The sequence below is a fragment of the Gavialis gangeticus genome, unplaced genomic scaffold (genome assembly GCF_001723915.1).
Source record: "Gavialis gangeticus isolate Ggan-Ray unplaced genomic scaffold, GavGan_comp1, whole genome shotgun sequence".
Classification (NCBI taxonomy): Eukaryota; Metazoa; Chordata; order Crocodylia; family Gavialidae; genus Gavialis; species Gavialis gangeticus.
In genome coordinates, this window is record NW_017729032.1 from 214,200,530 (window position 1) to 214,226,758 (window position 26,229).

At 43.1% G+C, this 26,229-nt stretch overlaps 2 protein-coding genes across 4 annotated transcripts in view; both read right to left on the reverse strand.

Annotated features, from left to right (window-relative positions):
- Positions 1-14,777, reverse strand: part of MORC3 (MORC family CW-type zinc finger 3) — a 77,290-nt gene extending 62,513 nt beyond the window's left edge. Inside the window, exon 1 of the mRNA XM_019524999.1 lies at positions 14,664-14,777. Coding sequence (XP_019380544.1) covers positions 14,664-14,702 — 39 coding nt within the window. The 5' untranslated portion in view covers positions 14,703-14,777. The remainder of the gene's footprint in view (positions 1-14,663) is intronic.
- Positions 14,778-22,988: 8,211 nt separating this feature from the next.
- The window catches only part of DOPEY2 (dopey family member 2), a 97,158-nt gene continuing 93,917 nt past the window's right edge, over positions 22,989-26,229 (reverse strand). For all 3 annotated transcript variants that reach the window (XM_019525014.1, XM_019525015.1, XM_019525013.1), the window contains exon 37: positions 22,989-25,113. In XM_019525014.1, coding sequence (XP_019380559.1) covers positions 24,853-25,113 — 261 coding nt within the window. In that variant the 3' untranslated portion in view covers positions 22,989-24,852. The remainder of the gene's footprint in view (positions 25,114-26,229) is intronic.

Consider the following 26,229-nt stretch of genomic DNA (forward strand, 5'->3'; position numbering starts at 1 on the left):
GGGGGGGGGGGGGGGGGGGGGAAGGGGCTGTCCATGTGCTAGGTCCTTGGAACTGGCCAGGAGTGAGGGAAGAGGGAAAGGGCAGGGTGAGAGTGCACCAGAGCTCACCAGGACAGTGCGAATGCAGCTGTGGTCTGCCCCCCCGCCCCGTCTGTCTAGGGTCCAGCCCTGCCTGAGGCAGACCCTGCCATGCTTCCGCCCACCCAACCCTGGCCCTGGCCAGTGCACAGATGCCTCCCATCCATTCTACCTGCCTGGTGCAATGAGCAGCCACCTGCAGGCAGCCAAGTAGGAAGAATGGGAGGAAGGTGGCCGGGAGCTAAAGCTGGAGCACCATCTAGCTGAAGCTTCCTCCCCCTCTGCCTGGAGCAGGACAGCAGGGGTGGGAGGAAGACAAAGAGGAGCCACTGGAGGTGGCGGGGGGGAGGCAAGAAATATCTGGGTGGCTGCAGCCAGACTGGCAGCAACCCCAACGGGAAGCTGTGCGCACTGACTAGGGTCAGGGCCGCTGGGGGTCAGGGCCACTGGTGCAGGCTGTCGCAGGTGGGAGTGGGAAAAGCTCAGCCCCATGCAGAGCACCGCAGGGGCAGCTATGGGCAGGATCCAATCAATTAGTGGGCACCTGCCCATGAGCTAGATTCATATCAATTCACACGCCAGATCCAGCCAGCAGGCCATATTTTGCCCACCCATGGTCTATGGGCTGGATTCTGTAGCCCTCAGTTATTGTGTCAGCTGCAAACCACCGTGCTTGCGTTTCATCTAGAATAAGAACTGTGGGGAAAAAACAAAGCAAAACAAAGGAAATAAACACCAGTTTATTAACCTGAGACCCAGTTCAAACAGTTCTGATACCAATTTAACTATGCCAGTTTAGAAGTATTGGATCTCTGCAGGTCTATATTTGCATTAGTCAATTTTAAATTGTACTGGGACAAAAATTCATATGCCCTCGCCTGCACTAGGAGTTTTGTCAGCACAGCTATGTTGATTTGGTGCATGGAGGACATGGTTTGCTTAACCCAAATGGTCAGGCTCATAAAAGCTCATGCTAGATATATCAGTAAAAATCATCAAATCTGTCAGAAGCAGTTGCCAGGTTAGTTCTTCAAGCGTATAAATTGTAGACTTGAGCACCACTTCTAGCCTCTAAGTCCATCAACTCCTTTTTTAAGCTAGATGTACACCTTTGCCTTTTGCCATTTTAAACACAGTTTTATTGAGCTATAAACAGACAATGAACAGATGCGTTTTAAACAACAAAATGCAAGGTGTTGAATGCTTCTCCATGATTCAAACACTAGTGTACAGTCAGTAGTTTTTGTTGTCTACTGGTGAAAAGGTGGGAGGGAATAAGGTCCTATACAGGCTGCCAGAGAGGCTGCATAATGTCCTAGTAGACAATTTTTGCTTATTTATCAAATGTGTACAAGTTTGATTTTCTTGGACAGATGATAAAAAATGGCACCAAGACCCCTTCTTGCAAAAGCCTAAGAAAAAACATCAATGCCCTGTTTCCAGAATCACATAGCTTGGGCCCCTCATTTCAGTTGCTTAATTTGTACATACCTTTTTCACTCCTTGGCCCTGCACTTGAGCCTGTCTTGCGCTACAAATGTTTTGCCAGTGAAAGTTGCTTTCTCTCAAAAGAACACTGCATGCAACCACACCCAGTGCTGTCATGCTGATAAAGTGTTGGTTTGTATGATAAAATTTAGTGACATCCCTGAATGATTTAAGTGAGCTATCAGTACTGTTCCAGCATTACACTGTTTGTGTGAAAACCATTACACTAATACAGTCATTGGCAACTTTTTTTCAGAGCAGTGGGCCAGATCATCAGCTGCTGCTGTGTGCTGCCAATCCCCTACTGCCTGGCTTCTGATTCCTTCTTTCTCTTCCCCCACACTTACCAGGTGCCACTGAAAGCCATGGCAAATGCCAACAGAGAACAGCAAATTTGGTGGCAAGGACATATGGACAGGAGGCTAACTGGTCATGTTAAAGCAACACCTACAAATTAGCACCCCTCTCCCATCAAATGAGACATCTGTTGGCCTAACAGGCTCTCTGCCAGTGGATCTGGCCTGTAGGCCACAGTGCAAACCCCTGCACTAATGCAAAAGACACGGAGGCAATAATCCTTCATTCTCCCAACAGCGTTTATCACAATTTAACCTGTGCTGCCCACTGGTCATGGAAGAACAGCAGAACAATTAATTGCATAAAAATGGTCTACCAGGATATTATGAAGCCTCTCAGGCAACCTGTATAAGTGCTTCAGAAACTATGGAGCAAAAGATCTCAATCTCAGAAGCCAATATTATGCTCCCAACACCATGTAACATGCCAAGGTAACAGGGAAGCTGGACTTTATTTCCACCTTTTTACTAATAGAAAACAAAAACTACTGACTATACCCCAATTCATGAGGAAGCATTCAGCACCTTGCATTTTGTCATTTAAAACACATCTATTCATCGTTTATTATAGCTCAATAAAACCTGTGGTTAAAAATCGTAATTTACTGAGTCTTATAAGACTAAAGATTTCAAAGTGCAAATCAGCACACCTCCTACCTAATTCATAACAGGCATTTCAAACCATTTAAAAGCTATATTCAAGCCAAAAAAACCCACCACAACAACAAACACCCTACCATACACGCATTATGACATAACGGTACATCATTAAAATAATCTTTTAAAGCCTCCTTCAGCAATGCGGCACCTCAGTGGGCTCTGGTAGACGGCCTTTCCACCTCATTCTACCAGTGGTATTTATTGTTTTGATTTGCAAACAATAAACAACAACATAGAGACGACAGTTAAGATTATCTGGCTGGACACCACGGCAATTAATGCTGCCATGCCTCTCCCACTGCCAAACATCCAGACTCATTAGGAACCTCACAGGGATGACAGTTCTGCATCCTGGATCATAGTTTCTAGGGTCGGAAGGGACCTGAGCAGATCATCTAGTCCGACCCCCTGCCATGGCAGGAAGAGCACTGGGGTCAAATGACCCCAGTAAGGTGGTCATCCAACCTCCTCTTAAAAACCCCCAGGGTGGGAGCCTGCACCACCTCACTTGGAAGCTGGTTCCAGACTCTAGCCGCCCTGACCGTGAAGTAGCGCCTCCTGATGTCCAACTTAAACCTTCCCTCCGCCAGCTTGTGACCATTGTTCCTGGTTACTCCTTGCAGCGCTCGGGGGAACAGGGACTCCCCCAGCGCCTGCTGATCCCCCCTAACCAGTTTATAACAGGCCACAAGTTCCCCCCTCAGCCTTCTCTTTTGAAGGCTGAACAGGTTCAGGTCCCGCAACCTTTCCTCATAGGACCTACCCTGCTGTCCCTTGATCATACGAGTGGCCCTCCTCTGGACCCTCTCCATGCTGTCCACATCCCTCTTAAAGTGCGGCGCCCAGAACTGGACGCAGTACTCCAGCTGCGGCCTGACCAGTGCCGCATAGAGGGGGAGGATCACCTCCTTGGACCTGCTCGAGATGCATCTGTGGATGCACGACAAGGTGCAGTTGGCCTTCCTAACCACCTCCCCACATTGCCGACTCATGTTCATCTTGGAGTCAATAATGACTCCCAGATCCTTTGCTGGCACACAGGGTCACTCCGTGGCCCGATCTGGTGCAGTTAAGCCAGCTTGCAGGGCGCAACCAGACTGCACACATGGACTGACCCCATGGCCAAACCCATGCTGGAACCAACTCATGGACCAACCTCATGTCACGCATCCAGTCTGCACTGCTGGAGTTCAATAAGGACAAGTGCAAAGTCCTGCATTTAGGATGGAATAATCCCATGCACTGGTATAGGCTGGGGCGCACAATTTCTGAGGGAACTGGGCTTATTTAGTCTGGAGAAAAGATGACTGGGGGGGGGATTTAGTAGCAGCCTTTAACTATCTGAATAGATGGTTCTAAAGAGGATGGATCTAGACTGTTCGCAGCATTGGCAGGTGACAGAACAAGGAGCAAAGGTCTCAAGTTGCAGCAAGTGAAGCTTAGGTTAGAGATTAAGAAAAACTCTCTGGATAGGAGAGCAATGTAACACTGAGACAAGCTACCAAAAGAGGTTGTGGAGTCTCCATCTCTGGAGGTTTTTCAGACCTGGCTAGAGAAAGCCTTGGTTGGAATGATCTAGTTGGGGATGGACGTGGTTTGAGCAAGCAGTTGGACTGGATGGCCTCCTGAGGTCACATCTAGCCCTAATTTTCTGTGATTCTAAGGTTGAGTACTGGTGCTTTAGGCCACTCAATATCTTAATGACCTTCAGTGTAGTCACTACCTACCATCTTATATATACAGCATAAATAGCTTGCCTTTCAGGTACACTGAAGCCCTAGCCTACACTACAGAGTTTTGCTAGTAGAACTTTGAGCACATGCATACCCACACTTCTAATGGGTGGTTTCTGCTGATGCCCAGCAGCCAACATATGTAGTGGCCAGGAGAGTCTGGAGGCGGACACACTCCGGCAGGAAGATTGCAAGAGCTATTGAAAAATTTCTGGCAGCACACCAATACAAGTACAGACAAGGCCTAAGGCAGGCATGTCAGAGATATGGCTCCTGGAGAGGCTGAGAATTTGGGGGCAGTGCCTTTCACCAAAAGCTATGGTACAAAGCCTCTGCCAGGAGGGAAGGAGAGTGATGGCACCACTGTGTCACCAACACTTGCCCTGCTGCCACTGGAGGTGGGTCTGGACCTGGATTGCAAGGAGCCCTTGGTGGAGATCTGACCACCCTCCCTGCCCCGACCAGACAAATCTGACACCCAAGGCATAAGGCATGTGAAGGGAATGTCAACATGCACAGAGCAGTTACATGCAACTTAAGATTCACAACATGGTATATATTCCAATGATATACATACTTGCATGCCTTTACAACTGGGAGTCCAAATTCATCTGCTGACTAAGAGCATTTGAAGTGGTAATCTTCATGGCAACATTATTTCATGCCTCGTCTCCACTACAATTTTCTGCCAGCATACACACTACACTATAATTGTCAAATCCCTATGTTGGCTAGGGGTTTGAAAAGAATGTGTATTGTACCTGATGTGGCTCAACCAGCAAAACTCTCCAGTTTGGATACAAAACTTCTTACAAAAGGTAGCTTCTGCCATTCGGAATGGCTGAGAATTGTGGCAGTAGAAACGCTCTCGGACAGCAGACCTGGATTACACAGGATGGAGGCTGCCTGGTTATCTTTGTTAAGGCAGTAAGAGCAGCAGCAGTACTGCTGTCTCAATTAAGCCTGAAGTGACAGCTTGCAGATCTAGCCTTAACCTGCCTAACATCCAACTCCCCAGGTAAACCCTCTACTTTCCACCAGCTATTCTCATTCCCCCCCACCTGCTGTCTCATCCTTTGGCTACAGCTTTATTTATTCCCCATTTCCCCTGCCCTGCCCATGTGTCTCTCACCTACTGACCACCTCAATTTACATTTTAACTGACTGGCTTTTTTGCATAGGTACTGGCCTCTGGCTGCTTTAGCACTCCATCCAGGAAAAGCACAGACCGTCTGGAGGCGCTTCCTCAGCCTGATGAAGGGTGTTTGTGCCTGAAAGTTTGCTAAGAAGAATTTTTCGAACTATTTGAGTTGGTCTAATAAAAGACATTGGATTTACTAAAAGAACCTTATCCACTGACCTACAAGACTGGGGTTAATACAAGAGCAATAGCAACAGGGCTGTGGGTCATTTCTAGGCTAAGAAAAATGTGATTGAAAAAAAAAAAAGTAGACACATCCCATGAAGTGAAGCATACCAGCTTCCAGAAGAGGTTCCTCAAGGTCATTTGAGGATGTAACCCATCTCTAGAAGAGAATAACCTCTAGAATCTAGGGGAGGGGAATCTGCTAAGGTTTTACAGGTAAGCTAGGGTCTTAATAGGTCTCTTTGCATTAAAAAACCCACTACTTAAAATTCCTCTCACACCTAGCTCAAGCCTTGTTGTTATGGAGAACAAGGATACTGTTTCCAGTGAGGTGAAATTAACAAATGAGCTTGCAACAAAGCTGACTCTCATTTCAAAAGACAGATCAAGAAAGTAGGGCTTTTCATTTGAAAGATCCATGGAACAGGAAGAGCTAAGTAGGTGGAGGTGGATGCATCAAAGGTCCTCATCCGGAGCAGAAACACATGTGTGGGGGAGGGGCAACTTTTGCAAAGACAGATGTCATGGTTAATGTTTGAGACACTGAGGACAGCAGAGGAGGGGGTTCTAGGTATAGTGGTTGATAACAGGAGACCACAACCTACCAAAGAGAGGAAATTAAAACAACTTAGCTTGTTTAGCCTACTTAGATAAAAGCTGGAGAGGAAACATGATTATTCTTTATAAATATATCTGACGGCTGAATATGACGGAAGTGGAAGAATTAATTGTGTTAAAGGATAATAGTGGTACAAGATCAAATGAGTATGAAGTGCTCACAAATAAAAAAAAATCTGGACTGGAAGTTAGAGGGTTTCTAATAAAGAGAGGAGTTCTGAAATGGCCAAGATAGTGGGGACAAGGAACTTAACTGTGTCAGAGAGGGACCTTGTTCACAGAAGGGATAGACAGGATACAAATGAGCTTAGAAACAAAAGCTTGTGATGTGAAGCTTCAACTGTTTGATTTGCATACTAAACATCTGATCACTACATGAACTGTCTGAGGTAAGTTTTATGCCTTTTTGAGGACATTAGTTCACAAGAACTTGTGATGTTTATGCATATAAGTAAGGCAGGCCAGCTCAGGTAGGTCCCAGGCAGACATGCAGGTGAAAGCGTGATGGGATCTAATGCGGGATCCCTACAATTGCACTTCCTGCCATGCCACATGCTCATGGCAGAAGGTGCAATTGAGGGATCCTGCATCAGATCCCATCACACTTTATTGCTAGTGCAGGGGAATCCTGAGATCAAAACTGTGGGTTCCCCTTGCACTTGCAAGCAGCTAGTTCCCATAGCTGGGAGCCCCACAGACTGATGGGGCACACCATGAACTCCTGCAGCCCGGACACCAGTTCAATTAATGATGTTATAGGAACCAGCCAAAGTGATTACACATTTTTCATATAAGAACTTTGTGTCTTACTCCCTTTTTTATCATGCCGTTAATTGCATTGTGTCGCTGGGTAACAGCTTTAACCAGTTAATCATATCTTTAATCACATTTTAAATGTAACGTGCTAATGGCCATCCTGGTCATCTCCTCCCCAGCCCCAAGCCCCTAATAGTTGTTTCACTATATCTATATTGTATGGAATCAATTAATCCCATGTTTAACAGTAGGATAGGATGAACTGACTTAAATAAAGGCGATTTTAATCACCAAGTAAAACCCCTATATTTACATAACTTTAATAAACCTTTGAGTTATTTTCTAAAGAAAGAGGCATTTTTACCTGCTAACAAACATTAAAGCATGTAAATTTACAACTAAATGAAGCCTCTATATTAGACTCAGTAATCTTTTTCTCTATAGAAGGAAAGCTATATGTTTAACTATTTACACTTTTTAATCAAACATATGGCTTAATTGCAGATTTTTACTGATTTTGCATATAGAGTATGTTAGCAAATAATGAATGCTATATTGCTTATATATTAAATAGTTGCACCTTTTGCTCGTGCTTGAGCAAATGGAATTTAACCCCAATGAGGTACATGATAGTTCCTGGAGTCAAGTGCCAATGTGTGTGATGACTTTGGCAGTTCCTCACAATCACCAGCACAGGTTCTGGGTCCCACCCACAAGATCAAAGCGTTAAATACAATACACAACAGATTGTACCATATTTAGAAAGCATAACCTCAGAAGTCATAATAGTTAGGACTGATATAATTGCATCTGTACTGAGAACGGTTGCCAGTACAAGTCCATCAGGAAACTTTTCAACTGTAGATGAGGTTTGTTTCATAACAATATGGCAACAACCTTGGAGATTTCACTGCTTTGAGAACAATGGGAATCATAGGAATCACTAGAAAGTGGGGCTGGAAGAGACCTCACAAAGTTGTTTAGTTCAGCCCCTCTGTGCATGGCAGGATCTTCCCTGACTAAACCATACTAGTCAAGTGTCTGTCTAACCTGCTCTTGAAAATTTCCAGGGATAGAAAATCCACAAATTCTCTAAGTAGTCTGTTGCAATGCTTGGTCCCCCTCATATTCAAAAGTTCCTCCTAATCTCCAACCTAATTTTCCTTGCTGAAGGGCAAGGCCCTTGCTCCCATTCCTGTCCCCTGTATCCACAGAGAAAAACCTATCTCCATCCTTGCTGTAATCACCCTTGAGGTATTTGAAGGCTGTTATCAAATCCGGGTTGACCTTCTCTTCTCCAGACTAAATAACATCAGTTATTTCAACCTTCCTCAGAAGTCATGCTTCCTAGGCCTGTTATTTTTGCTACTCTCTGCTGGATTCTTTCCAATCTGTTGACATCCTTGAAGCACGGGGCCCAGAACTGAATGCAATACTTAAGCTGAGGCCTCACCAGTGGTTGCTTCCCAGCTCTCTCTCACAGCCTAATGACAACTTCTTACCTACAACATTTTCACTCGGGAGTTGAACAAGAAGATGGAACACTGTAGCAAGACGTCTTTTCTGCAGCTCCCCGTGTTCTCAATTTCCTTCTCTAGTCACTTATTCTTGCTCTCTCACTCGCACACAAGTGCATACACAAAGCTATAGACTAAGCTCATCTTCTGTATGGTTAATTTCAGTTTCTGTGTGCTCCTGGGTCCTTGGAAGCCAACAAAAATCAGAATTCCTGAGATGCCAGTAGAGGCCCAACAGCTAAAGCTAATGTTCTTGTGAAACTGAGCTTCTAAAGGGAGGATTTCTTATCCCTTATCTTCATTATCAGTTTCTTGTTTCTTCTTTATGGCCACAAACAAAACTCCCCATAGTATAAATATAATAAGTATATAGGTATAACCTGCTACAAAAGGTCACGCCAATCACTACTTATTTATTTAAAGAAGGTACACATTAGCCATGCATTTAAATAAAATTAGAAATACACTTGTCCGAGTCCAGTTTGTTTACTGAACATCTAATGGCAACTGACCCCTAGCTCACAGACTTAACTCATCATTATTGTCTTATTCTGACATCAGAAACTGCCAAAGCTAGCAGAGTTTCAAACAGAATCAGGTAGCACTGCCAGTAGCAATGGTTGTAGATCAAACAGACAAAAAATAATGAAAATGGACTAGACACTTGACCAATGGCTATATAGAGCACACAGGTAGTATTTTTTGTTCACTTGCAGTTTTAAACAAAACACAATTTGCCTTTCCTGATCCCAACTCTCCTTACTGTCAAGAGATCAAACCACATCTTATTCTCCATACACAATTGAGAGCTACCAATGAAACTAGCTTACCAAGTCAAGCATTCTAAACAAACTGGAAACTTCAAATCTTCACTATATATATTAGAAGTGTTTAATGCACCAACCTAACCCAGGCCACAGGTCAATCTATTTAATAGCTCAAACCAGGCTAGTACATTAGTAAATAAACACAAATCTTTGCTGTGAAACAGTAGGCATTGTTATTCTTGAACTTTACTGGGCAAGGAGTCTCAAGCGATCCAACAGTACATGCGACTCGCTGTAATCACAGACACATACACATTGCCCTTACTACCAAAAGGTTAACTCTGCCTTGTAAACATGCCTTTTGGAAATACTGCTGGCTGAATCAGACTCCATCCACCTACCACATGGGGGTACCTGGCAGTCATACGGCATGCTTAAAAGGAGTCAGTGTGTTAAAAATGGGGTTGAAACTCTGACATCCATAAGGGAACAGAGTTAAGTTTTTAGAAATGTAGATATAATCCATGGTAGTAACAGCAGTAGTGTGATATGAAAGTGGACTAGAAGATAGGTACTATTAAGCAGATTATTTTTTCCTTGATACTGTGTCAGGTAATTCATGTCCAGGAGTTTTAGCAGTTTCAAAATATTTTATGCATTAACCGTCGTACACTTTTTAAATAATGTTCAAGCAGATGACAGAGTTTAGATGAGGGAGGTGCATCAACCTATAAATTGATGGCAACCTATAACTATATCAGGGCATACATCAGGGCTTGGGGGAGCATCTATTTACCAATAGGGAGGACAAGAAATAACGGGCACAAATTGATTGACATAAGGAAAGACTTCTTTAAAAGTCACAGGCCGAAGGTTTGGAACAGGTTTCCCCCAGAGGTGGTACAGTCATCGACCTTGGCGATCTTCAAAAAGCTTCTTGACGCCCATCTTGATGGAGTCATCTGATCCCAGCAGTCTTTCCCACCCAAGTGCAAGAGGTCTGGACCTGATGATCTGTAAGGTCTCTTACAGCCTCTAACATCTATGAAACAGTTGTGCCACACAAGTGAAATCCCAAAAGAAGATTTAGTAAGATCTGCCAGATCAGCTAGAGAAATACTGCTGCAAACAATGAAGATCACATTCATTAGCAGTTGTACTTCTCTGGAAGATAAAACCTTTTATACTGCAGGGTATGATCGTTCAGAAATGCAGTAGAAAATCCTCTGTAAGCAGATGCACATAAAACTTCCTTCCTTACAGAACAGCAGGTGTGTCTCACAAGGCAACAGAATTGCCCAGAGTGAGGCATCAGATAAATCTGATAAAAAAGGACAGCAGTTGACAGCCATTCATTGATGACTCACTGAACATAAGCTTTCAGTTATAAGTATTACTAAAATGCAGGGTGGGTAATAAATAAATAAAAATCTGATTTTTTATTTAAATCTTTCTTTATTTAATTGTATTTTTAGATTTTTTTGTTAAGATGCTTTTAAAAAGAAATTTACATAAAGACAGTTTTAATTTAATATAGTTAAAGCTCAAAGATATCATCATGGAATAGGGATTACTACTTCTAATTACATACTGTTTGAAATAATATATTCCTGTAAACCTTTTAGAAGTTTTATAAATAGGTCACAAGAGGCCACAGACTATACTAGGGGCCCGATCTTTAGATCAGTAAAGATTAAAGAAAACCACTCTACCCAATGGGACTCAGTGCTCAGTCTAAAAGATCCCATTAAGCAACTCTGTAATGCTTAGTTTCAGTTCTCAACTCTGGATTTGCGTCTCCAGAGATCATAGACAGACAAGGTTCTTCGGGTAGATGGGTTTTCTTTAATTAGACCAACTAAATAGTTGGAAAATTTGTTCTTTGCAAGCTTCCGGGCAAAAACGCCCTTCTTCAGGCATAGGGAGAGTTTGTCATCTCCACAGATAACATCCTTATTAACAGCAGTTCATGGAAATGAGAGACAACGGGCCTAATTACCAAAGATCCAAGTTTTCCATTTCCCACAGAAAAGTGGAGGAAAGCATGGATTTTACCCTTCACCAAAGGAAAACGCAGATTTCTCATTTTACCACAGACCTGTGGATTTTGCAGTTTTGCAATGAGCTCTCTGCAGGCTGGCAGAGTTCCAGCCTGCAAGGGGCTGAATGGAGTGAGAGAACTGTCAGGCAGGGGGCACCAAGTATATGGACATGGCCACCAGCTCCCGCAAGTAAGTGGCAGCAGTGGCGGGGGGAGGTGGGATTGAGGTCCCCCACAGGGAGGGAGGGAGTTTGGCAGGGCTGGGGCTGGTACCCAGCTGGGCAGTAGGTGAAGCTTGGGGCTGCAATGCATAGCCGCAGGGCCCCAGTGGGGAGCAGAATGGGGCCATGGGCAGCTCATCCAGGGAGGCAAGGCTAGCTCCCTGCTGCTGTGCACATTCTGGAGGGGGATGGGGGGGGCGGCTGACCTCTAGATTTGTGTGTGGGGCAAGGGTGTGGGCAGGCTGCCCACTGTGTGCTCAGGGTCTGCCCTGCTGCCTCTCCCCCCAGATGATCTCCTGCTATCTATACTAACTGATGTACATTTTTAGTTTAAAAAAATCACTTTATCACTTACAGGAACGAATGTCAGGCATAGAACATTTTCTAACATATCCTATTTAAAAATTATTAAAAGAATTCAGACAATACAAAAACTGAAAGGTCAACTGTTTAATACTTCTGAATTTGCATCATGAAAAATCAGTTATGTATTGAGAAAGAAAATATAAATCCCATTTCCAAAGTTAATGTTAACTATGGAGCTGTGACCACTACTTCCAAAACAGCACAAACAGCTGAGATTTTAAAAGTTCATTATACATCTTTTCCAATGGAATGATAGGAAGTGATTTTATCATTTTGTAAGTAGCACCTGTAATGGAAGGACATATTTTATAAGGATACAGACTATGAACTGTTACTAAATCGACCATATTTCAATTATTTCACGTCATACTGAAAAACGATAGGTTTTTGAATCTGTGTGTTTAACAGGAATATCACTTCTTGACATGCCATACAATTTGCATTAATTTTCTTTCTAAAATGAATGTAAAGGAAAAACAGACTGGAGTGCTTGCTGCTACCAACAAGTAAGGTGGATTTTTGCAAATAAGACTTGCTTACATTGATTAGCTTAAACACTGCATGGGGATACTATTAATTGTATTTGAAAATTTATAATAGCTTTTATTTTGAAGATGTAACTAATGACAGTACAGTGGAGTCGCATCTTACATGTGGGCTAGGTTCTACAGTCAGTGCATAAGTCGAAAATCGCGTATAGTCAAAATTATGGCATCTTGATAGCATGGATGCTAGATTCGTTGCGGCCATGTTTACGTGTGGCGAGATGCTCACTTTATGAGAGGCATGCGGGAACTGAGACCAACTGAGGGAACAGCAGATTCACGTCTCACTCGGGGGCATATGCTCATTGAGTGGAATGGCGGGCAGAATTGCTCGCACTATTTAAATTGTTATTTTTCTCTTTTTTTTTTTTTTTTTGCTGAGTGCATATAGTTGAATTCACGTAAGTTAAATGCGCATGTGATGCAACTCCACTGTATTTGTGCAGCAGGTCTGACAGGGTTTAGCACCTGTAGTCCTTACATTTGTTGATCTAACCAATGGATTACAATGATTCAAAGAACAGCATTCATTAAACAAAGTTTCATATCATTTCAACAGCAGGAAAATAAAATATGCCATAAGAAAAAGAGGGCTGTTACCAAAACAGAAAAGATCTATGTATACATTTCTTTCACTTCAACTGACGTAACAGGCAAGAGAGCCAATGGAGACACCCATTTTACGCAACACTGGCAGGTCTGTCAGCCTGTTGGTCCAAATAACTCCTCCATTACTTCCTATCCCCAGATGAGGATATCCATGTTAGTCTGAAGTCATGCAGAAGGTACAGCAGGGTGGCACCTCAGAGACCGATTTGTTTAGAGAGGTATGAGCTTTCACAGGCAACATCCAATTCAAAGCTAGGAATGGACTGGCAGAAAGAAAAGATTTTTTATAAAGAATGGGACAAGGGGACAGGGATGTTGCTAACAGCAGTGGTAAGCAGACTGATTAGATAAAAATTGTCAGACATAGGGCCTATAAGGCTCAGGTGGCTCCAGGAATTTGAGGGTGGGGAGAACAGGGCCTGCCACAAAATTTAGGGCTGCAGGACCTTGCTGGGGATGGCCTCCCTGAACTGTCCATCACTGACCTCCATAAGCATACCTTTTTTGTGGAGGGGAAAGATTTGTATCCAATGTAAAATTTAACTTTTGTTTCTGAATGCATGCATTTTTAGCTCCACGATGGCATTTGTGCAAGAACAAAGAGGAGAGAAAACAAAGCCATTTTCACAGGTACCTGATCCGACTCTCACTCTTAGTGGAAAGACTCTTACTGACTTCAGCAGAGATTGGTTTGGGCCCGAGATGACTGACAACAGCACAGAACCTGCTAGAGGGTAGCCATGAGAAGCACTTGTATTGCAAACTACTTTGTGTTTGCAACTGCCAGACTCAGGGAGATGGCAGTTCTCTCCGGCAGTGGTCAGACAGCCAAGTAGAGTTGCCTATTTTGCTACTGTTCCTACTATAAGGGGTATCTCTTTTTTTCCTGTCATCTGTAAGGGTACAGCCGTGTGAACCAATTACCAGGAAGTCACCTACAGCAGTGATTCTCAGACTTCTTTATACCAGGAACAATCTGTAAACATGGATGGCCAGTCCTGATCCACTCTCTGCTGTCCCCCAGTGTGTGCGGCAAGGGGGCCCCCCCCTCACAGGCTGAACCTCTGCCAGCCTGCAAGGAAAAAACCCCAGTTTCTCACCTTTTTAAGAAAATCCATTTTTTAAAGTTTGCTCTTTCATATAGTCTTACTGCCCACTTTTGGGTTGTGACAAACGCTGAGGTAGTCAAACCCCTGCTCACAGCGGCACTAGATCTAGGGGCAACTAACGCTGCCCACCACACCCTCAGGCAGCACCCCCATGGCAGAAGCCCCGCCCCCCATCGAAACAAGCAGTTTCGTTTCCGCGTGGAGGACGCCGCACTCGTGATCCACACACACACACACTACACAGTCGCGGGGAAAGAGGAGGAAGGAGAAACTGGTCCGCCGCCCCGCCCCGCCCCGCCCCGCCCCGTCCCACGGGACAGCGGGCGCTAGAGAGAGTCGGGGGAAGCCAGACCGCAGGGACTGACGCAGCCCCTGCTCGGTACAGCCCCGCAAGGGTTAGAGCGCCCGCGGCTCCCAGCCGGCCCCCGCTCACCGCACTGAGACGAATCCCGGTCACTGTTTTCGTCGCCATTTTAGCTCCAGCGCCCGAACCGCAGCTGGGGGCAACAGCCTCCTCCTGCGGCCCGGCACTTCCGGGGCGGGGCTAGCGCGCGAGGGGGCCGTTTCCGGCGGTGGGGGGCGGGGCTAGAACGCTGGAGGTGGGCGTGGGTGGGGGCGGGAGAGGGCTTCGACCCACCTCTCCTCGCGTCTGGAAGAGGCACTGCTCTGCTGTTGCGTCACGGGCGGGGGCGGGGCTAGGGTTCCTAGGTGTCTGGTCCCGCGCTCCAGGGCCTGTGGGAGAGTTTAGGGGCACCGTGGCTGCCATGCAGGGCATGCTGCAGAACCCGGGGTCCCTGGACCCTGATGGGCAGCGGGCGCTTGCCTGAACCGAGCCCCGCTCCCTTCTGCCCGCCCTGCCCCCTGAGCACGGCTCCATGTGCCGCTGGCCCCAACCCCAACCGAGCACAGCTCCCCCTCCTACACCCCAGCAGGCTCCAGGCCTGGGGTGCTTCCCCCTTTGCTGGGAGGGGCCTGCGTTTCTCCTCCCACGTGGCTTGTCTTCTCCCAGCAGTGTTGCCAGGTGTACAATGGCATCGGCATTCAACCCTTGTACTGGATAAGCAATATTAGTAAAAGCGTTCCAACTGTAGGACAATTTTTGAGGCAGCTGATTGATGCAGCATATGCAAAACCCAAACAACGGGCAGGGGGCCTTAATGGACTTTTGCGCTGGCTGTCAGCACTTTCTTAGTACTGCTTGCCTCTTGAGAAAGAGATGCTTTAACTTTGATGACCCAGTTCTCACTGGAGTTAGTGAGCAATACCAACAGGAAGACTTATTTGCAGATTTTTCAGTGGACCATAGTTAGGACTATGGGCTTCCAATACAATACTTTGAGGTGTACTTTTCTGTTTTATTTTATAATTGCTTTTTCATCACAGCAGTGAATCAATCAAAATTCATCAATGGACTCCTGAGACCACATGTATGTGCGGACTTGACCCCTGGGGCTGACAGCTGCCATCCAGCAGCTACCAAGAGGGATGTCCCTTGAGGTCAATGATCCCAGGATTGGAAAAGCCCAAGAACTGGGGAATAACCGAAGTCTGCCAGAGAGGGATAAAAGGCAGTGAAGAATGACCCCCAATGGCGCCCTCTTTGACCTGACCAGCACCCTGCCTGTCCAGTCAGAAGGAACAGCCGGCAATATCGCACTGAAAGAAGCCTCGACTGGCCACCGACGGCGGACTCCAGCACTTGGGGACAGGTATATCTTGAAACCAGTGCTTAGTGTTCAGAGCTAGCTACTGTGAGCATATGTGAATGCATGTGTGCTTGAGGGGATCAGCACCGAGGTTTATGGTCTGACTTTTGCATCCGTCCAATAAACTAGAATTTTATGATGATCCTGTGAGTTGGTGCTTGTAGCCAACAGTGGTACCCCAATTGGGGATCACTGCCCCACAGCCACCCCACAGTGAATTGTTACTGCTTCTGGTCTCACAACGCTGAATGAGGTTGAAGTTGGTTCCTTATTCCCACTTCCTAGGGAACTGGGAATAAGGAACTTAACTTCAGCTTCCTCAATGCTGAGCCAAGCTGAGGCAAACTGGGTTGCAATTAGTTGGTGCCCTGTCAAATCTCATTTCAGACTACAGGAGGAAGCTTGAGCCTGAAGTATAGCCCATGTTTGAGCAGCTGTCTCTTCATGCAGAGGGGAGGGATGTGGAAGAACTGGAAGTTTAATGGGACTGGGTTTGGCTGATACAGACCAGTTTAATATGGAAGGGGTTTTCAAGGTGCAGGTCTACTTAAAAACTGAACTGTTCCCACATCACCTACTGGGAACCAGTTCATAATTCATAAAATCTTACAGGGGTCAAATTGGAGCGCTAGAAGTCATCTAGTCCAAGCCCCTGCTGGATGAAGGATTATCCCTATCCAGAACATCTCATACAAATCATAATCTAAACTGTATGGAAGACTCCTGTCAACCTTGACACAACATAGACCTAATTGTGTCAAGTGTTGTAGTTCTGAGGGCAGGGGATGGGAATGAGTACCCAGCCTCAGAGTGTGACTGTGTGTAGGGAAAGGGGGAGTTGGGTACTTGCACCCATGCCCTCTGGGGCCAAGTGGGGGTGAATGACCCGTGGGTGGGGATATGGTCTTACTTTTCGGTGTTCTCTTCTCTGTGAAACACAAGGTTCAATGAACTCCAAATTGATGAAAGTCCCAGTCAATTCTTTGTCACCTGCCTTGGTGGGGGAATGGAAGAGAGCTCAATTTACTAGTTCCTAGGGGCTAGGGAGCCATGATGAGGGGGCATAATCAAGGAGGAAGCAAGGACACAGCTGGTTGTTAGAAAGATAGCTTTTATTGAACAAACAGTGCAAGGGAACTCATTGATAAAAAAGTGCCAATAAATGGGGCATGAAGAGGCAGTAGAGTTCTGGCTACATACCAGAATGGCCAGTTGCAGCAGCAGGTATAGGAGGGTTGAAGAGAAATGAAGCACAGAATGCCTGGAGGACCCATCAGACTGATGCCCTGGAATGCTGAGCGTCCACATGTGAACCCATCACTAACTTGGTTCAAACAGCGCTCAATTTTCCACTTTCTACTGCACCTTTAAACCATTTGAAGCAGCTTAAAGCCAGTTTAACAGACTCGTATGTCTACCTCAGATTAAAACTGCATTTAAACCAGTCTAACGTGCTGGGTGTGTTCATGCCCCATCTCCCTTTCTAAGCAATTTTTAAGAGAAGACTGCTCTTTAGGGTTCTGGAAAGTTACACTACCTGACTGGTACTCAGAATGGACAAGCTAAATTTGCATAATATAAACGTTCCTCCGATGTGCTGCGGCTTTATAAAGATGGACTAACATTCGAGTACTATAGGCACAGTGGTACAATGGAGAAGCACAGTGAACACTGTATCAATAAGACAGGAGCAGAGGAAGATTTTGGGATGGACTCATGCCATCCAAGACATTTCTAACTTGGGAAAGAATTAAGCCCTTGTCCTTAAAGACTGAAGGGGCTGAACACATACAATACTATCACCATAACTAGCTGTTTTGGCTGCATACCATCCATTACTTTCTCCAGGGGTTAGTGAAAGTTTGTAGAGCATCAAACTGAATTTTGTTGACAGAGTTGTGCAAGAACTTGTACTGTCCCATGGTCAGAAATAATATTGGGACCCACTCCAGGCAACAGAGGTTATTTCAGGATATACAATAGCCAAAGTGAAATTCAAATGTTGATATTCAATTCAGGTGTGAGACATGAGTGGACAGGAACAAATGGAATAAAGATAGGGGACAAGATTGAGATATTCTCCTGTTTTTCATTTTCAATTTAAATAGTACTCTAGGAATTAAATTTTAAACATGCTGAAAAGCAAGTAGTATGTCTTACTACATCCTTACAACCTGGAATAAACCCTAGCACCAAGTACTGTTCAGTTTCCTTGCATGTAAAATGACTCTGCGGAGACTTGGTTCTGTCCCTATTTTGTAGTACTCTGCAGATTGCAGCTGAGCTAGCTTATCTTTATAGGCTGGTCTTATTTGATCTGTAACTCTAATCTAGGACAATATTGGATTCCCACTTCATGCCTACAAAACATTACCTTTTTCCCCAAGAGTGTAGGTTGTAACCGTGTTGGTCTAAGGACATAGGCAAACAAGGTTCTTTGGGTGAATTTGATATCTTTTATTAGACCAACTTGAATAGTTGGAAAAATATTTCTTAGCAAGCTTTTGGGTTTAAAAACTCTTCATCAGGCTGAGGAAGCATCTGTAGTTTGTGTGTGCTCTTCCTGGATGGAATGACTAGTAGAGGCCAGAGGCTGGTATGCATACACGAAAGGCAGTCAGTGAAGATATAAATTGAGGAGTCAGTGGGTGAGAGGCCTGGGCGGGGAGGACAATTAATCCCCCTTCTTCCTCTGCGCCCCAGCCTGTCTAGAGGTATGTAGAAAAAACATTTAAAGCTATGTCTATGTCTGAATCACTGAATCCCTCCAAATCGATCTGGAGAGATTAAAGGGTCCGCTGATTCAATTTGGAGATTCAGCCACTGAATCGGGCTGAATCTTTGCCATATCCAATCAGGGACTGAAACTTCTCACAGCCCTAGTTTTTAAACCCGAAAGCTTGCTAACGAAAATTTTTCCAACATTTAAGTTGGTCTAATAAAAGATATCAGGCTCACACAAAGAACTTTGTTTGTCTTCCCCCCCCGTACATTCATGTTATCATTTCATTTGTATTTCAGTATTAAAATTGATTTAAACTTATTCCCTGGAGTACTTGATTTTGGTGGATTAAGCTTGTCAAGCCTTCTCTGCTCCCCAGAGCACCTCTGAGCATCAACAAAAATCCCTTCTGTGGGTGTTTCATAAACACTATACTGGTTTATTGTTCATTTATTATAACTGGTGCATGCTTACATGTGTTGACTCCAAACTGAGTTTTTCTGTTTGCTTATTTGGGAGCTTTTGAGGGAGGTAGGATATAGATATGGACATCTTAAAAAAGTTTCATGTATATCATCTGCTTGGCAATTCAGTGGTTGCTGACACTACAGTTCAGATTCTCTTATCACTGTTCTGGGGAAACAGGAGAACTTACTTCATGGTGTTGGCAGACAGAAAAAACTGGTATAGGTACCTTCCATAGGTTAAGTCTTACCTTTTCTTGTGCATCTTAAATTCTGACAACCGAGGGCTACCAAAACTTATAACACCATTTACTGAACATGCAGATATGAAGAGATGATTTAAGTATGCAAAGAGATCAGCTGGATCCACCATTTTTCCTAGTCTCCTTAAACAGATCATTTGAAGGTACCAGATTCTTCAGGTCTGATATACAGCAGCATTCCAGTAACAGATAGGAAACATTTGTGGGTTGGGATCATTGCAAGGAACTGGTATACCTGCTTTCAGGTACTCCTGCTCAGTAGAACACCTAGAAAAGGCATAAAGTCATTCCCCATTTCAAATTTTGTTTCTTTTTAACTAAGAAGAGCAGAGGAAGTGCAAATAGATAAATTCTTTTTAACACTTGGTGAAAAATGACAATGGTCTCCATTAACAGTAACACCCCCCTTCCTCTAATGCAAGACTGTGGTGTAAATCAGGTAATCTGTGGCTGCTGTGAAACCCACCTGGAGTTTTGGATGTGCAGCATTCCAAGAACCTTTCCCACTCCCCAAAATGAAAAAGAAACGGCCAAAAAACAAGCAGTGAAAGATGAGATCTATTCTGCTAATTCCTGGTAAAGTAGGATCTATCCTAATACTATAACTATTAAATAGCAGGTGTTGGATAGACTATATGTTAGATAGTGGCCCTGTACCCCCAACATTGTCTTGTATGGCTTCAGCAAAAACAAGGCTCAACTAAGGCTCAGGTTCTAGCAGGTCTCCCTAATCATCCCCCCTCTCCCGCCAACTTTAACAAGGTTTCAGGTTTTAAGTGGGTTGCTCTCTTCCCTCCCTTCCTGGAAGGTAACCAGGCTCAGTTGGGCTGCCAAAAATATGAGTTGGGAGTTTCAAGGTGTTTGCAAACCACATCTGGAAAATAAAAAGTAACACAGGGAGGACTGAATAGATATCTAAGTGATGGGAGAACTAACTGTTACATGTACCAAAGTAGTAAAATAGGATACATATATACCTGGTCTGTGCGGTAGCTGGTAATTTTTTTTGTAAACCCTAATATCTCCTTGGTTTCTGTAGTTATTCAATATATAATAAAAAGGTATCAGAGATGTAACTGTTCTATCATATGCTGTACACGTGACCTCTATGCACACTTCTCTGCCAGCCGGTTTTATCAGCTGGCTAACAGTAATTAAAGACCCTCTAGTTCTATTCACTGTGTTACTTCTTTAAACTTAATATGTACCAGTCAGCAAGATTTTTCAGATATTATACAAGCAGCTTCATGTTATAACTCTACACAGCTGTACAAGGAAAAGATTGCACAGAGCCTTTCACTGCTGTGTAGGAGCAGAATTGTTTGTACCTATTTTCTGTCTCTTCATTGTGAAGGGGGAAAAATGTTTCTTACCTACTCCCACAAAGCTGTAAAGTGAAGAGGCAATTCTTTTAGACAGACCCTGTCTTCTCACATATATGATAAATTATATATATCTATCACTGTATACAGAATTCTGTATTGGGGCTTGATAAATTGGAAAAGGTCCAGCGACTTTTGAGAGACAGATTAAATAAAGTTACAGGTAAAGGCATCTTATCAGGAATGACAATGGAGTTAACACATTAACAAGGTCCATTTGAAGACATATTTTAAAATAACATTTAATATTATTACAAGAATTACATTCAAAAGGTAACATTGAACACACTTAGCAATTATTTCATATATAACATTTCAAAGTTCTGCTACTCTTTGGCAGTAATCTTTATTATTGTAGATACTATCAACTTTTTCTTCAGAAAAATTAAACCTTTGAAAACCAGCTGTTTTTCCTCTAAGTATCATACACTATAGCTACGTTATTTCAAAGTCGCAGTTTCTATAAAAACAATTGAACTATACATTTTGTTTGGAATCAAGCAATCACTACATATCCTAAGCAAAAGTATTCTACTGGTCTTAAAATCTAACTTTTTGCTAAAGTTTCTTAGGGTCTTCTGTGCATAAGTTGTACTGCTTTACTTATCCCATTGTGAAGCACTACAACCCACCACAAACCATGGGTAGGCAATTACATCTGCACAAAAAGTGCTATAAATGTGTAAAGCTAGTTGAATATGAAAATGGAAATAAGTTACACTAGCAGACAGACCTCTATGCCGATATAACTGCAACCATAATGTATGGCGTATGCATTGTACTAAGATAACTATTTCAATTAAAAAAAAAAAAATCAAACTCTTAACCACTCCAGCTTTTGCAGTGGTACAAAATCTGTATAAAGACAAGGCCATTGACACTTAAATAAGTTTTCTTCTTTAGTGCAATGATTTTACTGTTAAACAAGTGGTGAAAGAAGCATTTCTGAAGCAGCCCATGAAAACAGGCAGAATGTCATGTGGAAGGTGGGGAATTTAGAAGCAAGTGACAAAAAAGAGGCTCTCAAAGTCATCTGAAAAAAAAATTGAGTATTGAAGAGAACCTGTGGCTGAGAGGTTAATGTTATTTGGTTGCTATATGGAAAAGCCTTTTTGATCAAAGGCATACTATACTCCTAGCCTGATGGGAAACAGGGAATAGAGCAAGAGAATGGAACAAGTCAGGGAAAATGGTTCAGCCTCAGAAGACAGTGTGAAATCAAACTGCTGAGGAGGCTATGAGCAGACAGACTGTACAGGCCTTAATTTAAAAGAGGACTAGGAATGAAGGATCTGATGGATCCTTGATTATAACAGCTTAGGCATAAGTACTTCACTAGCCTTGGGTAGGATGAGGAGAGTCTTTGACTGGTAATACATTGGGGCTCCTGTCACAGAACTGGAATTAAAAGTAAAACTATCAAATTACCCTGAGTGTTACCAATATATGCTTATTATTTTGAACAGAAACACTTTAAAAACATATTTCTGTCTAATAATGTTTTGCTCCAGTTTTTAATTGTATAGTAAATTATGCTTAATATAGTAAATTAACACTACATATTATCTGTGAATATGCCAAAAGGTTTCACAGATTCAGTCAGTCAACAGATTACATTCAGAAAGAAGTGTGATTAATTCACATTCATAATAAGCAAATAATGCCATACTTTGCTCTATTTTACTAGTAGACTTAATTGTATCAATGTTTAAAAATGACTGCAATTCCGTGTAGGACAATAAATGAGTATTTAATCATTGTTATAGCATAATTACAGTAAAGCATGTTGTGCATGTTTCACCATTTAATCTGGTACCCAAATAAGATGAAACCGTCAGTACAGTTGCAAGCCAATGTATTAGAGTAGCTTGTATTTCTATGCAAGTCTTGAAACTGCCCCCACCCCCATACACCATCTCAAAGCCTTTTGGGCATCTTTACACATGCTTTGGTGGGGGCAGGGGGGTGACGCTTTAATTAGAGTGGCTCTCAGAAGCTGCCCTAATTAAAGTGCCTAGCCCACAGCATCTTGTGTAATCAGCGTCATGCACTTCAAAATGGCAGCAGGAGTGCTTTAACTACGGTTCGTTCAATAAGCCTTAGTTAAAGCACCCCCACTGTCATACTGAAGTGGGTGAACGCTGAACATATGCGACTCCGAGGCTAATTCTAATTAAAATGTGTCAAAGCAGGCACTGGGCATGTGTATGGGTGCCCTTCCCCCCCCCCCTTTGGTTAAAACAGGACTGTTGTCTTGACAGGCCTAGTTTAGCAATGACAGTCTCAATTAACACTGGTAGCAGTAGCCAAGCGCACATCTTTCACCCTGACAAACATGGAACGTATACAAACACCCCAAACATAAAAGTACCTCAAAATAATTCAACCTACATAATTATTTGTACTTTCTGGGACTTATAGGCAGTTTGAAAACTCAAGAATGTTTGCTTTTGAAGAAATGTTCTAGTAATTCTCTAGCAGTGGCTGCCATTATGAGGTTAATTATCTATCTGACTGTAAGTAAATGCATCCTGTTAGGTAGTTCAAGACATTTAGCCATGTACTTCAGGGAAGGAATCAATCAATCAACCTATTTCCCCACTTTCCTAAATTCATCAGAACTGCTTTGCCAGCACAGTCCCAGAGGTTGCTCTTGAACCTTTCAGTCACAGCACTATGAATTGAAACACTCCCATCTCTAGTGCCACGAAACAGCAAAAAAATTACCTGTACCAAGAATTTAAAAAAACTACATAACACATATTTGCTTTTGATTTGTAAGTACCTTATATAGGGTAACATACAATTTTTACATGGGCTATCTTCATTAACTTACTGTTCAAAGGCTGTAAGGTGGCTTTAGTCACTGAAAGAATAGCTGAACAAAACATTCTTTCTTTTTGGAAGAATGACCAGTTTTGAATGATTAAGTAATTTGCAGTCAAAAATTCAAGCGGTGTAAATTACAAAATGTTATTGCCTAGGTCTCTTTTCTCACTATATAATCACTGATCTTGCAACAACAGATTACTATAATATAGATTTGAGATTCTAAATACAATAGATCTGCAATTTTATTTACAACAAAATAAAAGATTGCTCAATCTGAAAAAAACCACCTGTTGATATTTAACTTACTCCTTGGATTTGCAAATGTTTGGGCCAGAGTTACAGAAGATAGCACAAGAAGTAGAACTTAAGCTTCAGGAAAGTGTATGCAAACTGACTCTCCACTAATATGCAATATCAGTTTGGACATTCATACAAACTTCTTGCTTTTACCTTTAGGAGATAGAAGAATGGTTCTATAAAGCAGATTAAAATACTTGCATTGCAACTTTTTAGATGAATAAAAAAATCTGTCACGTTCATTAATGAATCAAAAACTTTGCTGCTTTGTTTATACAAAGTTTTCTTCAGTTCCTGATGTCAGAAAGAAAAGGAGAATAGTGGTGACTTCTCTTGGTAACCAAATTATGCCCTTTGGGTGCTATTACACATGCTCTGGGGGTGGAAGGGGCACCACTTTAATGAGAGTGGCTCTGAGAGCCACTCTCATTAAAGTGCTATAGCATCTTTTGTATCAGCATATCCCTGCTTCAGAATGGTGGCAGGGGCACTTGAACTAAAGCTTGACAGAAGAGCTCCTCAAACAAGTTTTATTTCAAGTGCCCCTGCTGCTGTTTTGAAGCACGGGGATGCTAATACACAAAACACAGGAGGCTCCTGGAGCACAGTAATTTCCATGCTCCAGCAGATTTGATTCATCGAGTCTGCTCCAACATGCTGGAATTACACTGCATCGGAGCAACCTCCACGCTTGTGTACAGGCACACTTTGTTGCCATAAATGTTAAGCATAAGTCCTTGCTGTTCAAGACAAACTGAGAAACCCAAATTAAGAATTATTTACTTCATATCCATAAAGGCAGGGAAAGAGGAAAAAAAAGCTGACATACAGTTTCAAAACTGGGGAAAAGAAATGAGTAACAAGCGTCCTTACAGCAATTACATCTCGCCCTTATTCATATTACAGTTCTCCCTTAGTTTTACTACTTATTCAACACATATTGTTTAACAGACGACTTAGCTCTCTAGAGTTTCCAAAAAGTCACATTCAACACTTTCTTCAAGTTGCTTCAAGATCCTTGTGCCACTACCAGCAGGATATTTGACTGATAAATACATTGAACTCTGCATTTTTGGGGACCCATCACCTTTTGTTTTAAATGCAGAGCTCAGAGTCCTGAAGAAGGGCATTAGTTGTGTGATACTGGATACAGAACGAAGGTTCAAAAGAGGAAACTCAGATTTTTTTGAAGTTCTCTCATCAGCATTGTTTGTTTCCTGTAAAGAAGCACATACACAAGAAGCCTCACTAAGAGTTCTGGAGTAAGATACCATTATTTTTCTGTGTATAATTTGGCTGAAATCTGTACTAGTCACTTTTCTCAGTGCATGGGGGGGAATATCTGTGACCTTTAATTCCATGCTTTTCTGCATTATCAAATGATTTGAACAGCTGCTCCCTTACATTCCACTCTATGTTAAAAAGTGGGGCCTGTGAACAGTCTCTCACTTTGGGGTCATGTATCACAGAGTTCTGGTAGAAAACTGCACCTCCACCACTACATCTCTGACTTGCAGAAACGGCAGAGGGCCAACTCTACCTCTGGTTCTTTTCCACAGCTATGTGCAGCCACTAGGCAAACTGATCAGATGACACAGATTTAAGTGCCAACAACATGCAGCCAGCTCTCCCTTTCCCTCACCACGTATGATCATCTTATTACTGTCATGATGGACAATGTTTGGATGAGATCTGATCATTCATAAGCCTACGAAGCTGAATTCCAGTGGGAGGGTGTGCTTGTGGGAAGCAGGGAGCATTCACAAGTATGGCACAGTATCCTTCAGTTGAAGCTACATGGCACGGATGTACACCAAAACTGAACTGTGTGGCATACATGGATATTCACCCCAAATCAGATTCACTCCTGCGGTGTTTAGCCGCTACGTGTACCTAATGTGAAGGTACCTAATCAATTTTATAATTTTTATATCTGTCTGTATTGCAGTATTTTATATAAAAGTACTTTTGTAATTTCATGATGTAACTAGACGATAATCAAATGAGGTATTTAGCTTAGACCCAAGACACTGTCTGCCTGTAATAAGGCAAATCAACTCTACAATAAAGCGGCATCTGAGAGAAATGGAGCTTCAGCCAGGGGAATTCCAGGTACCTCAGACTGACCAGAAATTTTTAGATGACTCATGAGTAATTCAAATAAGGCTTTTGAAGGGGAAGTGGCTGAGGAGGCTTTTTAGAGTCTAGCTAGGACAGGATCAGTGTCTTTGAACCTCGGCCTTTGTAGGTTCGGTGCTCCCAGTGCCCAGAGCTGGCAGATTCAGCAGGCTAATTTTTTTTTTTTTTTTTTTTTTTTTTAAAAGACTTCGCGC